The sequence below is a fragment of the Odocoileus virginianus genome, chromosome 22, assembly GCF_023699985.2.
Source record: "Odocoileus virginianus isolate 20LAN1187 ecotype Illinois chromosome 22, Ovbor_1.2, whole genome shotgun sequence".
NCBI lineage: Eukaryota > Metazoa > Chordata > Mammalia > Artiodactyla > Cervidae > Odocoileus > Odocoileus virginianus.
In genome coordinates, this window is record NC_069695.1 from 4,377,352 (window position 1) to 4,393,925 (window position 16,574).

The window sequence follows — 16,574 nt, forward strand, 5'->3', positions numbered from 1 at the left end:
TCTAGGGCGGGGCCATAAGTCGCGCCTTAGGATTGGGCAGCGGGAGCCCAAACGGAAGGAGCGGAAATAACGCCAGCGTGCGCAAGCGCAGGTGGCCGTGCCGCGCGGTGGCTGCCGGGTGCCGCGGGCCGGCCTGTCCCTCGTCTCTTCCCCTCCCCCCGGCCCCGCCCCCTCGGCCGCTCTGCTCCCTGGCGTGACTCGGCACTGAGAGAGCGCCGCGGGGAGAAGACGCCGCGGCCGCCGCCTCCTAAGTCCAGGCCTGGGCCTTCCCGCGCCTCCCGCCGCTTCCTCCCCCGGGACCGCTTCTCCTTCAGGTTTGAAGCCGGCGGCGTCGCTGCCGCCCTGCCCAGGTTCTCCGAGAATGGTGGGCGTGAAGCCGGTCGGGAGTGACCCGGATTTCCAGCCGGAGCTGAGCGGCGCGGGCTCCAGACTCGCCGTGGTCAAGTTCACCATGCGGGGGTGAGGCCGAGCCCGAGCCCGGGGCGGGGGTAGGGGGCGCCGCTGCCGTCCGCTCCGTCTCCTCCCGGCCCCTCCCGCCTTGCCGTCTCCTTCCGCCCCCGGAAGTGTCCGGCCCCAGGCCGCTGCCCCGTGAGGCCTCAGCCCCTGGGTCTGAAGCCCCTTCTCGTGGCCCCGGGGGGGCGGCTCCGGCGGGCTCGCAGGCCTACCCGGCCGCGTCTCCCGGCCTTTTGACGAGCTCTGCGCTCGCGGGCGGGTCGGCTCTTTTCCTTCTTGTCTGCGGACGTCTTCCCGCAGCGGCCCCTGGTTCTGGTCCGTCCGCTTCTTCCCCGGGGTCCAGCTGTCAACTTGTATCTTAGGGACCCCCCCCCCCCCCAGATTTAACTTAGCGAACGGTTTGTCTTCACTACCTGCAGGTCTGGAAAACATGAAGGAAGATTTCAGCTATGCCTCTAATCCGCCTAGAGCTTAGACCTGAGGCTCAGCTAATGCATTTTAAATTAAGATGTTGGGTCAGGATACTTTTTTACTTTTGTTAAGGGCTTTGTTGCTCCTTTGGTTAGTCTTCTTAGGCCGCCTTGTGTAAGCAATTGCGTCCGATCAGGGCAATTATAGTACGTATACGTGTGTGTGTGTGTGTGTGTGTGTGTGTGTGTGTGAGTTACAGGTAGACAGGTGTCCGCACATCTGGCTTTGACCGAATAGGCTCCATTTTTGACTTGGTGATTTAAAAGGAGAGGGAACTTGAAAGGTGTTATCTGGCTTTCGTAAATCTCGACATAATTCATAGGTTGCCGAGCCGGTGGATCTTCCATGTTGGGGGTGTGGTGTGTTTCTGTGTGAGAGTGCCGCGTTGGAAGTGGGTATTCAGAACCAAGGTTTCAGCGAGTTTGTGTTTTTACTGACCTCCCCATGCATATGTCAGTGCCCACCCAAATAGGATTAGAAGTGTCCACTTGGCTTACCTTGACCACCCTGGTGGTTATTTACACTATAACTTGGAGAAATCTCCTACAAGTATCACTGTTTACGTAACACATTTTATGTCCAAGATCCCCTGGAGGAGGAAATGGCACCGGCTCCAAGTGTCCTTGCCAGGGAAATCCCATGGACAGAGGAGCCTGGCGGACTACAGTCCATGGAGTAGCGAGAGAATCGGGCACGACTTAGCGACTAAACAACAACAACAAACTATATAAACGTAAGGCGGTGTTTTGACTCTCAGAGCAAAAAGTGCTTCAGACCTGTTGAACCTGATTCAATAAATGTTGAATATCTAAACGGTAGCATTAGGATTAGATTCATTTTAAGAGGTGGAGGGAAGCAGATAGAATGAAAACAAGTCAAGAGTTAGTTTCGGACCAATCTCTCTCATATGGAATCAGAAAGGGGCAGTGCAGTAGATTTTAAAGTGGGTCTTCCAGTTTTGTTGGTTTTATAGTGACAGTATTCTTCATATGAGGAAATACCTATACATTTGTTAAGTCCTAGGCCAAAGTTGGGGAAAAGAAGAGATGATTTTAACTGCAGATCTCGTTTTTAGCTCAGTTTTCTAACTCTCGTCAGTGGGAGGGTCTGCCCTTTGGTACCTCTATGATACACTCTCCTTTTCTCCTACTGTAGCAGGATGAGAGATGACAGAATCATACATAATTTATTTGAAGTGAGAAAAGTTACTATCATCCCACTTTAGGCCCAGAACATAGTTTGCTCAAGCACCTATTTCTTAATTTCCTTTCCATTCCTATTTTAAGCCATATTCCTTATTCTCAGTTTCCAAGCTTTAGATAAATTTTATTTATCCTATTAGTTTTACTATGCAGATTGTTGCTCTCCTGTTTAAGAATTTCTGTGTCTCTCCAACACCATTTTTCGTTTTTTTAAATTGTTATATGTAACATAAATTTGCCACGTTAGCCTTTTTAAAATGTACAATCCAGGTCATTAAGTACATCCACAGTGTTGTACCACCATTACCCCTATCTCCTAGAAATTTTTCATCATCTCAGACTGCAACTGTGCACGCTTAAACAAATTCCCACACCTTCTCTCCAGTGCCCCCAGCCCCTGGTAACTCTCTTCTACTTTCTGTCTCTATCCAGTTGCCTATTCTTAATAACTCATTATCTAGAAATTTATATATGTCTTTTTGTTTATGGCTTATTTTAGCATGCTGTCAAGGTTCATCCATGTTACAGCATGTGTCCTGTTTTCTTTCCTTTTTCTGTTATATGTATATACCACGTATTGTTTATTCATCTGTTGATGAATGGCTGATGGACATTTGGATGCTTCCATCTTTTGGCTATTGTAAATAACACTGCTGTGAACATTAGTGTGCAGGGATCTCTGTTAGTCCCTGCTCTCAGTTCTTTTGGGTTATACCTGTGAGCAGAATTGCTAGATTATAATGTAATTCTGTGTATAACGTTTTGAGAAACCACCAAGTATTTTCCACAGTGACTGAACAAGTTTGCACCAGCCCCACAGGAGAGTTCCAATTTCTCTACGTATCAACTTTTTAAAATATTTTAATAGCCATCTTTGATGAGTGTGAAGTGGTTTCTGGTGGTTTTGATTTGCATTTCCTTGATAACTGATCATGTTGAACATCTTTTCACAAGCTTATTGACCGTTTGTCTTCTGTGGAGAAATGTCTGTTGGGGTCCTTTGCCCATTTTGAACTGGGTTATTTGTTTTTTTGTTGTTGTTGTGGATTTGTGGGAGTTCTTTATATATTGGAGATCTTAACCCGTTTTCAGATGTATCATTTGCAGATATTTTTTTCCCATTGATTGCCTTTTCATTTTTTTTAATAGTGTCCTTTGACGCACAAGAGTTGGAAAATTTTGCTGAAGTTCAGCTTATGTGTGGTGTTTTTCTTCTGTTGTTTGTGCTTTTGGTGTCATATCCCAGAAGTCATTGCCAAATCCAGTATCATGAATATTCCTCCCTGTTTTCATCAAAAAAATTATTAGTTTTAGCTCTTAAGTTTTAGGTGTGTGATCTATTTGTAATTAACTTTTGTGTTTGGTTTAAAGTAAGGTTCCAACTTCATTCTTTTGCATGTGGCTTTCCAGCTTTCCCAATACCATTTATTGGAAAAACTGTCTTTAACCCACTGAATGGCAACCTTCTCTAGTATTTTTTTAAGCACTAAAATAGTCATCACTTCTTAATACATTTAAATGTTAGTCGGTATAAGGGACTTACTTAAGCACTTGTTGACTCCTGTGGTCCTCAAAATAATCTTTGGTATTATCTCCATTTTATAAACTAAAAGAAAGTTGAGTCACAAAGAGATATTATTTAAGATATCTTGTTTAAGGTCCCATTGTTGAATGCACTGTTTGGATTGTAAAGTGCTATCCTGTTCTTTCCAGCCTAAGCAGAAGGGCGATGCAGATTCACCTCTGCATTGTATGGCGCCTGATATTTTTCAGTAAATGCTGCCTTGAATAAGCTCCGCCTGCAAAACTTTCTGGAGGACAATTCGGCTCACATTCTGATATTCATTTACCTACCTGTAAAATGGGAATAATAACATGTAGCCCAACCAACTGTTCAGAGGATGGAATTATGTATGTGGATTATATACTGTGATAACTTGTTTTTGTAACTGGTATCTCCAAACTGTTACTTCTTAAATATACCCAGATACACTTAAGTGGTCATAAACAGTTGTTATCACTGATTAATGCCAGGTTTAAAAGGATGTATGTTTTCTTTGCCATAAACCTCAGCAATGAGTGATTTTTATCATGAATTCATGAGTGTACAACTTTTATAGATATGTTTATCATATATTCAGTTTTCTTCAAGCAGGTCTTTGTAGTTAGGTGTTATCGCTACTGCCTAAGAAGAATCTCTGAGAATAGCTTCCCTAGTGGCTCAGATGGTAAGGAATCTGCCTGCAATGCAGGAGACCCAGGTTCGATCCCTGGGTTGGGAAGATCCCCTGGAGAAGGGAATGACAGCCCGCTGCAGTATTCTTGCCTGGAGAAATCCCATGGACAGAGGAGCCTGGTGGGCCACAGTCCATGGGGTCACAGAGAGTCGGACAAGACTGAGCAACAAACAGCAACAACAAAGAAGAATGTCAGTGTGTATTAGGATAGTGAGATACAGTGACTATGGTAGTTTGTCCCAATAATACATTGTATAATAGTACTAACTATGTATTGTGAAATTGCTGTGGACTGAAGCTGCTTTACCATAGTACAGGCCCAACAGTGCATAGGGACCAAGCAGGTAATATTAGGGAGTGATGTAGGTGGCAGAAAGATAACTAGGGCTTGGTCAGGCCCTAGAGATTATATAGAGATTTATTTTTTAAATAAACATTTTTATTGGAGTATAGCAGGCATACAGAAAATATGCACAAACCATTTAGGTGTATAGTTTGATAAGTTTTTGAAATGGTTGCACCTGTTTAACCAATACCCAGTCAGGAATACTAGCATTGCACAACCCCTCACTATCCCCCCAACCCCATCTTCCTGCAGGCTCCTGTCACTCTTGAATTCTGACACTATAAAGATGATATCGTGCAGTATATAATATGTCTGGTTGCCTTTCAAGAGTGCGTAAATAGTTTTAATCTTGGCAGTTAATTTAGAAATAACAACCAAAACAAAGCAAAAAGCAGTGTGGGCCACGGTTTTGGAATAGTTGAGTTGGGTTTTGTGATCGGATTTCAGCACTGTGCTTCATTGTTCTTGTCTTTAAAATGAGGAATTGTGAAGCCTAAATGAATTTAAAGGTTTTATAAATTACATAACATATGATACACGCTTAGTGAACACTAGCGACTCTGTGTCCCTAATAGGATCAGTTATGACTATGCTTGTTCATTAGTAAATATAATACATCTAGAAACAACCTATTCTACAGGCATGCCTCCGAAAAAGTAGGCTTTTATAATACATCTTCAGAAAGCATGTACATTTTCCACGCTGAGTGTATTTGTACATGTTACTGCCTGATGTAGAGAACTGACTACTTTAGCAAATGGGAAAGAATAGCAAGTTCTTGAAATAGAATCTGTTTGTATTATAACTAAATACAAATCTTATTAAGAAGAACCTAGCATGTTTTCAAAGAAAATTGATGTTGGATTGGCTTCAGGAGTTAACTGTTCTAGTTGTGGCCCTGCCACTAACTAAAGTGTCTGATCTTGATCAAGTCATTTAACTTTTCTGGCGTCTGGTGGTGGTGGTTTAGTTGCTAAGTTGTATCTGACTCTTTGCAACCCCATGGACTGTAGCCTGCCAGGCTTCTCTGTCCATGGGATTCTCCAGGCAGGAATTCTGGATTTGATTCTCATTTCCTTCTCCTTTCTGGCATTTGTCTCTTATTAAATAATTGTGTTCTGTTAGGTCAATTTTAAAGTTTCAGCTTTGTGGGTTTAGTTCTTGTATTCTGGATCTAACAGGTAAGCTTCCCATCAAAGAGTTCAGAGATGGAAAAATAACTTTTTTTTCCTTTTTTTAAACCTCTGGACTAGATGGTCCCTGGTCTCTTACAAGTTCGAAGGTACTGAGGTTATCTACTATCTAAGGGCTTCGAATTAAGGGCTTTGCAAAGTCGAAAAAGTACAGTCCTGAAATTTAGGCATGTTTGGGGTATAATGTTCTAGAGGTAGGAAAGGTCCTTGAGAAATCTAGTCCCTTCCTGTTTTCCAGAGAAATCAAATGATTTGTTTGTGAGCTCAGCTAATTTTGGAAGTTAAGGTTTACTTTTAGATGCTAGTGGTAAGCGAGGACCTTATTGAAATAGCAGGTAATTTCACTTGAGTGATTATAATGTGAAAGTATGCTTCTGTATATTTCTGTGTTCTGTGACTTATTTTGATTTTTGAGTAACGTTCCAACTTCTGACGGCTCACTAAATTAAACAGGATCGAGATAAGGTTAAATTTTGAAAGGGAACATTTATTTTCAAGACAGTCATTATTTTGCAGTTTGTTTAGCTTCAGGTTAGCTCATACATGATTGATGAGTGATGATGTCCATGCCACAGCAGAGGTTTTGTTGGTTAATATTCTAATATTTTTCTTAGGTAGTGAAGGGCAGGGATAGGAATAGAGCCTGTAATAGGAAGGAGAAAAGCCCTCAGCCAGAGGCAGGCTCCTTTTCAGGATCTGTTCCAGAAAGTCTGAACTAATAAAGTTAAACCTGAGCCTCGGCTCCCAGCCTTGGCTCCCCCGCGGGCGTCATTCGCGTACTGTGCTTCCTCGTGTCCCCTGCCTGGCTGGCCGCCCTGCTGGCTCCGAGCTCCCCTGGCCTCTGGAGTCTCAGCACCTGTAATACAGCAGGCACCTCCATTTGGTTGTTTCTGTACAGTTTAAATGTCCCCTGAGGAAGCCTCTAGGTCTGAGGCTCCTGCCTGTCTGTCCAGGTATTTCCTGTGTGCCAGTTACTATTTTTCTTAGAAATACTTTTACAAAGTTGCATGCGTTTAGATGACTTATGCCAATCTTATTTTTTCCATAAGCCTTCTTATTTTGAGTACATGCTTTTGCAGAAAGAAGGTTTTTTCGGGAATGAGAAAATCTGATGTTGTGTGTATACCAGGTATATTCTGTGATATAGAATGATATTTGTGCTTCTCCTGTGACTACTGTTTAAATGCAGCTAACATTTAATCATCATCTATCAATTTATTTACTCTCGTAAAAGGAAAATAGCTATCATATAAGCCAAAGAATACAGGAGTATAGGTAGTTTTGAAAGTCTCCCCTAAAGTTGTTCTTTCTTTTCCAATCCCATTTTTCAGAAGTAAGTTTATTGTGTGACACTCCTAAGTTGTAAGCATGTATTTGTTTACACATATAACATGTAAATACATATATAAAGGCGTGTGTTTAATGTGGTCATGGAGAACATATTTTTGTGAGACTTAAGTTTTCTTTTGAACAGTACAGATTATCCTTACCCCTGGTGTGAATATGTCATAATTTTTGTTGTTCAAGTATAGTTGATACATGGTATTATATAAGTTACAATGTACCATACCGTAGTTCACAGTTTTTAAAGGTCACACTCCATTTATAGTTATTACAAAATACTGGCTCTGATTCCTTGTGTTATACCATATATCGTAACTTATTTTATATATTATAATTTTAAAAAATATTTTTCTATTGATTGCCATTTAGATTATTTCTATCATTAAAAAACTACTTCAGATGTTTCATTGAACTTCCTTATACATATTATTATGAAATTGAGTATTAAGATAGGATTGACTTTTAGGAGTAAGGTCGTTGAATCTTGGATTGTGGTCATTTAAAGTTGGTAGATAATGACCAAATGGCCCTTCAAAAAGGATCTACCAGTGTGTACTCCCATCCATAGTGTTTAAGACTCATTAAAAGCCAGTAGTATTTTGCTAACCTAAAGATAGATTTCATCGACTGTAAATGTTTGTTCCTTTAAAATTTAGTCTCAGGGCCTAAAATTGTTGCATCCAAAAATTTATTTTCAGAAGCATCAAGTTTAATATTTAAGAAATTAATAGTTATTTTCTTGCTGTGAGTCTTAAAGATGGCAAAAGATGAAAATGCTGATTAAAATATTAAGAATGGAAAGAGAATCACAACTTGAGTTTGAACATTTGTGAATTTGAACATCTTGTGCTTTAGAATCTGCTTTTCCTTGTGTTTTTGTCTGTTAAAGCCAAGATTTTTCTTAATTTTAATTTTTTGGAACTTTCTTTGAAATATACATAGTACACAAGGATAAATGTACAGTTCAGAGAATTTTCACAAACTGAATACACATGCATATTTATTTACCTTTTGGACAAATGGAACATTACTAACCTCTTGAAATCTCTCTCATGCCCTTATCCTGTCACTGACAACAGTGACTTGTTTTGATTTATAATACCATTGATTTATTTTACCTGTGCTTGAACTTTACATAAGTGGAATAATAGACTATAGTTATTTTCTCAGTGTTATTTGTGAGGTTCATTTATGTTTTGGCATGAGGTTTTACATCAGTCATTTTCATTGTTACATAGTATTCCAGTGTGTGAATAACTACAGTTGGTTTACTCATTCTGTTGTTGAGAGGAACTTAGGTGGTATCCAGTTTTCGGCTGTTAGAAATGTTGCTTCTGCCAGTATTGTTTCATATGCCCTAAGGCAAACACACATAGATATTTCTGTTTTATATACCCTGGACGTGGTCATTGGTAGGCATAAATCTTACTTTAACAGATAGCTTCAGTTTCTTTTCTTACCCCGTAAAGTGGTTATACTCATTTGCACTGTCACTAACAGGTCAGTTGCTCCAAGTTCTTGACAGTACTTCCTTCTTTATTGTTTTAACTATTTTAGTGGGAGTAGTTTTTGCACATCCCCCGTTTCCTTAGTGACTGAGGAAGTCTTTTTCTATTTACTGACTGCTTGGATAACTTCATTTGTCCTATTCGAGAGAATCCTTTTTTTTCTTTTGGATAACAGTCTTTTTATTGATTTGTAGGTGCTTTTTTACATATTAGAGGTGTAAGTCATATGTTTGATATGTTTTACACATTTTTTTACCAGTCTTTGGTTTGTCTTTTCACCCTTTAAATGTTATCTTGATGAACAAAACTTAACTATCATATTTTCCAGCTTATCAAGTATATCCCCAAATATCAGTTCTTCCCTTTTCTCTTTAGTGCTTTCAGTATTTTAAGAAATAAATTTTTGCTTACTCAAGGTTTTCAAAGTATTCTCTGTAGTTTTTTACCCTGACACCGTTGTTTTACTGTTCACATTTAGAGCTATAGTCCATCTGGAGTTGGTTTTTGTGTACATTGTGACTTGGGAATCATTTTTTACCCCCAGGTGGATATCCATTTTGACTCAGGAATGTTTATTGAAAGACTATCCTTTCTCCACTGTACTACTGTGTCAACTTTTTCAAAAGTTAGGTTACTGTGTATGGGATGGGTCTACTTTTGAACCTTTTTTAAAAAAGTTGGTGAGTTTGTTTATGCTTTATACTCTTAACTTATAATAAAGCTTTTTGGTAGTTTTTAATATCTGGTAACATAAGTCCTTCACGTTTGAACCCCAGACTGCCTGGACTATCCTTGATATTTCCCTATAAATTTTAGAATTAAAAGTTGTTAATTTCTCCCAGAAAACCTGTTAGAATTTTGCATTGACTTTAAATATCAAATTGAGGAGACTTGACATCTTGACAGTATTGAGTTTTCCAATTCATAAGTGTAGTATAGGCCTATATTTATTTAGCCCTTTAATTTCTTTCAGTGAGAAGAAAGCTGGAATATGACAGTATTAGACTTAAAGACAGTGTAAGCCTGTAGTCATAAGGTAGTGTGATACTATTGTGAGCGTATCTGAATAACACAATGGAAAGAGGAAGTCTAAAGGGAAGATGATCAGAGCTTTTTAGTTTTATGCTTTAATTGACGAAATCTTTAGAGTGTAAATTAGTACAATCTTTGGTGTTATCTTACAAAGTGTCTCTTACCTTTTTCACAGGTGTGGACCATGTTTAAGGATTGCCCCAGCATTCAGTTCTATGAGTAATAAGTATCCACAGGCAGTTTTCTTGGAAGTAGATGTACATCAGTGTCAGGTAAGGCAAGAGGGCCCTTTTGAAATTTTTTGAAAATTTACAAATTGGCTTGAAATTCACATTAATATCATCCTTTATGTATCTCTTTGTGTACTAAGTACTTGTTTATTTGGAGGTAGGATGATGTTTATCTTGCAGTGGTGAATGCAAGTGTTGTTAAGGCTGTATTAGTAAAAGTAGTCTGATATTAATTGCTTCTGGGTTTGTCTATATTAATATTTTATTCATATAAAACTAATAGTATTTGGTAAACTTACTAGGTCACTTGGCTGTTCTGTTTTACATTCCTTAATTTTTTTGCAAATCTGGAACTATATCTTATACTATAGACACATTGGTTGGTTAAAAAGCCATGGGAGAGAATTCTTGGTTATAGTTTGATTTGAATTGATCATTTTATGACCTTAGCTCCAAAACTTCATACTCAGCAGAAAGTTTAAAACGTTGATTGTTGCTGATTGAGCCACAGGTAGATTACCCTGGTTACTTAGTTGGCATGGCTGTGTGACAGTTTCTGAGTTTGCGTATGTGTAAGTATGAAAGAGTGGTTATGCCAAAAAAGTTTTTGAAAGCTTCTTACAACACAGAAGACTACAAAAGTGTAATCTTGACTGAGGAACAGCTCTGTAGTTTTCTTTTTTTTTCCATTGAAGCTTTTGCCTTTGATACATTTCTGGGTTGAAAATAAAAAATCTTAGAATGTTACATAGTTTGTAGGTAAGCAGTTTGGGGATTTGGTGCAAACTCTGTGTTACATGTTCATTGTTTAGTACTTAGGTCACATTCTGCTGGACAGCAGCTCTGGCCTTATATCAGTATTCGGTGTCTCTAATCTGGAAGTGCTGTCTTCTGAAGCTGTGTCGTCCTGTATGGTAACCACATGTAGTTGGTTGAAATGAGCACTTGAAATATGGCAAGTCCAAATTGAGTTGTGCTGTGAATGTAAAATGCATATAGGATTTTGAAGATTTGGTATGAACGAAAAAAATGTAAAATATGTCATTAACTTTTATATCAACTATATGTTTAAAAGTGCATATCTGGATTTACTAAAACAGGTTGCTAAAATGAATTTCACTTGTTTCTCTGGGTTCTAGAAAATTTTTAACATGTATAGTTCACATTTGTATCTTACATTTCTTTTGAATGGCACTGTCAGTCTTTCCTTTTTTCCCCACTTACGAGGCTTAGAGAAGACATCTCTGTAAACTTTATGCTTTTTTTAAAAATAGTCACAGCTCTTCCTGGTATTAGAATATGCAACAGGACATATTTATTTTACTTATTTTCTTTATACTTCTCATGAGGAACTTAAACCATAAAGCAATGGTTAACTAATTTTCATTTGGTGGCTAGTCTTATAATATCATGGAGTTGGAGTAGAATTTGAAAAGATACCAGTTGCAGTGTTTTTGATGGGAGACCAGAAGTCCTTTCTTTAAGAGTAAAACTAGGTGACGGTGTTTCATGGACAGACGGGCTGCTGTTTTTTCACATGTGTACTTTTTACTAGTAGCAGGGTTTGTGTTGACAAATCTCAATACCCTTCTGGGTTTCTCCATTTGAGGAATAGTCTGTGCTTATAAGAGAGAAGTATCTGGTTTTGTAAAGTGCAGTTTCTGTACTGGAAACTGATTGTTCTGCTGAATGAATGAATGAAGCATTTAACACTAAAACAAAAATACAGGGCTATTCTTCATTGTGGACATACGGGTAATATAGTTGTGACCTTTAAGAATAGGCTTGCTTTTTCTTAAGTAACAGTTAGGAGTAAGTTATTTTACATGTTTTTAGTTCATGTTTGTGATATTTAACTTCCATACAGATGCATAGTGAATATTCCTAGTAGTTTAAGATTAGTTTTAATTTGTAATGCTTTCTAACTTGACAATTCTAGGGAACAGCTGCCACCAACAATATATCAGCAACACCTACATTTCTGTTTTTTCGAAACAAAGTGAGAATTGATCAGTATCAAGGAGCCGATGCTGTGGGACTAGAGGAAAAAATCAAGCAGCACTTAGAGAACGACCCTGGGAGCAACGAGGACACCGATATTCCAAAAGGCTATGTATGTGGTCTTAGAAGTGAAATGACGTCCTTGCATTTGTCATTATTTGGTTGAAATGATGTCACTTGCATTTGTCATTATTTGGTTGAAACGAAATTTACTCTTTGCATGTTTTGTCTTTTGCTAGTTAAGAATACTTTCCAGTAAGAACTTTGAAAATGAGTTCAGTAGCTGAGTGTTGGGCTTTGTCTGTGTGATATGTATTATAACCTTACCTGCATGTGTGCTGAGTCACTTCAGTCGTGGCCGACTCTCTGTGACCCTATAGACCGTAGCCCATCAGGCTCCTCTGTCCTTGGGATTCTCCAGGCAAGAGTACTGGAGTGAGTTGCTATTCCCTTTTCCAGGGGATCTTCGTGACCCAGGGTTTGAACCTGTGTCTTTTGCATCTCTTGCATTAACAGGCAGGTTCTCTACCACTAGCGCCACCTGGGAAGCCCATTATAACCTTAAGTCCCCGTCATAAACTCTTTTTCCAAAATTTCTTCTAATTTTTTTTTTTTAAATTAGTAAATCCTGCATACCAAAAGATATATGTGTATAAATTTTTTAAAATTTTGCTTGTTATAAAGTTAACGGCAAATTAAAAATGAATTTTTAAAAGGTAAGTGTTACCTCGAATTAAAGCTACTATATGAAAGCATGTATACCAAATGCATTAAAACAGATCTGTTACAGGGCTGCCAGTCTTTCTGTAAGGCTCTTAAATTCATGTTGAATAAGGAGACTTTGTAGTCAGGTAAATAATGAGCAGTTCTTTTTATATGTGTGAGTGGCAGGGTTTGTGTCTTCAAAAAACACCTTTAACATGTGGTAGCTGCATTAATTACTTCAAGTTAAGGAATTTTAATAATATTTAAACTAGAACTGTGATATAATTTGAAATAGTAATATTCAATTAGAAAGTATGAACATGGATAAGTCAGGGTTGTGACACCTTTTGGAAAATTTTAGAAATCATTTGACTTGTAAACTGCTGTGTTTACCTCTTTGTATTTTTCCTTTATTACTAAGGATTTTTGCATGAAGAAGTCTTACAGGCACAACAGTCTGGCTGCTTAACTGTAGGAATGGTTTATTCTTTACATCAGCTGAATGTGATACCAAGGTTTGGGTTTTGGTTGGAAATAAGCAGGAAAAAATAGTTTTAAGAAGTAAATTAAAGTTAGTTTTCATCCAGATGTTATGAATACACTGAAAAACTATAAACCACGGTTTCATTTTTTCCATCAGGTGTCAATCAAGACTGCAAAAGTTTTGAACTGTAGATCTTACTGGGTTATTAAATGTTCAAAACTGGTAGTGTGTTCTCAGAACGTCATTGTTTTCACAACGTAAATGGAAACTGAATGAAAACCTGTGTCTTAAAGTAGATTTAAATAGAAGCATTGCAAAAATATATTCACAATTTTAAAATAACATTGGGTTTGTTAGACTAAAGACTTTGTCGTTAGATTTTAACACTGAGAGGCTATACAACTACTGATTTCACACATCCTACAGTTTTGAAACTCCTGATTTGACTGGAGTCAGAGTTAAAGAAATAGGTATCTCTTCTAGGGGGAGTTGAGATATTGCAAAAGATGTAGGACATAATACTCAAAAGATAAAAAGATTCTTATTAAGAAGGCAGTATTTTGTAAAAATAATGACTTTCAGTTTTTAATATGTTTACTGAATTGGGAAAATGTTAAACATTTCTATTTTTTCCTTTCCCATATTTGCTAAGTATGCCTTGTATGGCTTCAAATAGCATGAGGGGGCTAGCTGTATCAAGTCTCCCTCTTCAGAAGTTTACATGCTGAGCACTCTGGAATCAAATTTGTGTTTGCACGTGTTTTGTGTAAGTCTTAAGGCTCATTAGTGTATTTCAGTATTCCAACATCCTAACTGTTGGTTTTGGTCTACAAATTTGTCACATTCATCAAAATAAATAAAACATTGAATGTCCCTAATTTACGTAGTAGGTAGGACAGATATTTCTTTAACCAAAAGCTTGAAGCATGAAGAGCTTTTGTGTAACTCCCGTGTGTCTCCTGTTGGATTCCATCCCTTCCTCCCCTAAAACAATAGGTAAAATATATTCAAACCAAAAAAGTTGACTGTAGTACTACAAACATGCATATCATTCACTTATACTCATCAGTTGTGAATGTTTTGCTGTTTTTGTTCTATATCAATATGTATGTATCTGCTTTTGTTTTTTGCGGCATTATTTACAAAATAAGCTATAAACCTCATGATGGTTCATGTGTAAATATTTCAGCATGTAGCTCTTAAGAATAAGGACATTCTCTGATATAGCGATGATGCCATTATCACTTCTAAGAAATTTAACATTGATATACTTATCCCTAATGTACAGCTTATATTAAAATTTCCTTAATTGTCTCTGAAATGTACTTTGTAGCTTTTTTCCCTCAATCTTGGATCAAATCAGGGGTCATGCATTGCTTTTAACTTGTCAGTCTCTTTAGTGTTCTTTAGTGTTCTTTAGAAACTTTATTTCTTTCATGACTGCCTTTTTGAAAAGTTTAGAACATCACCAGTCTACTACAATAGCTGCTAGACACGTGTGGCATTTTTTATGTGACTAGGGCAACTGAGGAACTGCATTTTCAATTTTATCTATTTTTAATTAATTTTAAATTGACACATGTGGCTAATGGCTGTCTCATTGTACAGTGCAGGTCTGGACCATCTGTCTTATGCACTGTCCCACAATCTGGATTTATGAGATTGTTTTCTCATGATTCTTTCCTCGTTATTGGCAAGTTAATTGCATAAGTAGTAATATTTATTTCCAATAGCATGTTTCCAGAATATGTCAGTTTGCAATTATGTCAAATATATAATATTATGCCAGTTTGTCCCAGACAGTGTTGAATAATAGAGCACTTTAATGCAGCTGTTCAGCTATGGTACTTGTTTTGTGTGTACCAAGATAAATTAAAAAACAACTTAAAATAATTTAACTATTTAGTTTATTTTCATCATTGAGGTATTGGAAGTATGACTGCAATGTTGCCTTCAAACTTGGGGTCTTGATCCTACATATAGTATGGAAGAGGCATCATGGTAGGATGGTAGACATTTAAATGTTCGTAAGATTTTGTCACATTTTCAAGATAGATGTTATGGAGTTCAGAATAATTCTGTAGAAGTAGAACTTGGCTCTGTAATGCTCCTTTTCTTCCTACCTCTCTTTGAATTGGCTACAGTATGTTACCCTGAGTAATATATTTAACATCTAATGCAGTATAACATTTAATATAATAGAATATTTTGGCTTTGAAAGCATTTAGGCTAGTCTGTGAATAATTAAGGGTCTATTCTAATGAATTTTTACCATATTGGTAGTTATTTGACCTGTAAAAATTTTTTTCTTTAGTCTTTCAGAACTGTATACACATGTATTAGTATATATATTAGTGTTAGTAATGAAAACTGATAGAACATGCAACTGATAATTTATAATACTTGGTAAACTTTATTGCTTGGTAAACTTTAAAGCAGTTCTTGTTTAGTGGAAGAAATGGATACTTTTCTAGAAAAATAGTTTATCAAAATCAACTCCACGAGAAGCAGAACTCCTAAATAGATCAGTCACCATTGAGGAAATAGAGAAAATAGTAAAAGAGCTCTTCCATAAATACCAGGATGACTTCACAGGGAAATTCTAGCAAATCTCTATAAAGATCAGATAGTCTGGTGTTACTGCAACTGCTTAAGACCATATCAAAGGAGAGAAAACTTCCAACTTTATTTTTGAAGTATAACATTGATCCCAGAATCTGATAGTTTGTACCAAAAAAAAGTTACCAACCAGTTCCAGTTAGGAATATTGGTGTACAAATCTTAAATAAAATATTAGTAAACAAAATCCAGCAATCTAAGGGAGAAAAATCATGATCTTCTAATATGTGGGGAAAGCATCTAAGAATTCTTTGTTTATTTATTTTGGCTGTGCTGGCTCTTTGTGGCTGCACGGGCTTATCTCTGGCTGCATTGGGCAGGGCTGCTCTGGCTGTGGTGCACGGGCTTCTCATTGCGGTGGCTTCTCCCCTTGCTGCCTCTAGCACGGACTCCAGGGCACGTGGTCTTCAGTAGTTGTGGCTTGTGGGTTTCGTGGTTGCAGCCTCGGGGCTCTAGCGCACAGGCTCAGTAGTGGCAGACAGGCTCAGCTGCTCCGCAGCATGTGGGATCTTCCCAGATCAGGGATCGAACCTGTGTCTTCTGCATGAGCAGATGAATTCTTTACCACTGAGCCACCAGGGAAGCCCGGGAAAAAATATTTGACAGAATGCAATATCCATTTATTCCTAAAGCATTCAGTTAAATTTTAATGGGAAAGCACTAGGAGACATTCCCACTGAGTCGGAAGCGGGGCAGGGATGACCGCCGTCGCTGCAGCTCTTCGGTGTTCTGTTGGAAGGGTGAGCCAG

At 38.1% G+C, this 16,574-nt stretch overlaps 1 protein-coding gene across 3 annotated transcripts in view; it reads left to right on the plus strand.

Moving 5' to 3' along the window:
• The first annotated feature begins 143 nt into the window (after nucleotides 1-143).
• The window catches only part of TXNL1 (thioredoxin like 1), a 30,264-nt gene continuing 13,833 nt past the window's right edge, over nucleotides 144-16,574 (plus strand). The window contains exons 1-3 of one of the 3 annotated variants that reach the window (XM_070452480.1): nucleotides 144-459; nucleotides 9,962-10,058; nucleotides 11,956-12,129. In XM_070452480.1, coding sequence (XP_070308581.1) covers nucleotides 362-459; nucleotides 9,962-10,058; nucleotides 11,956-12,129 — 369 coding nt within the window. In that variant the 5' untranslated portion in view covers nucleotides 144-361. Of the gene's footprint in view, nucleotides 460-1,638; nucleotides 1,658-9,961; nucleotides 10,059-11,955; nucleotides 12,130-16,574 lie in introns of those variants that run through there. The other 2 variants (XM_070452481.1, XM_070452482.1) reach the window with 2 other exon arrangements.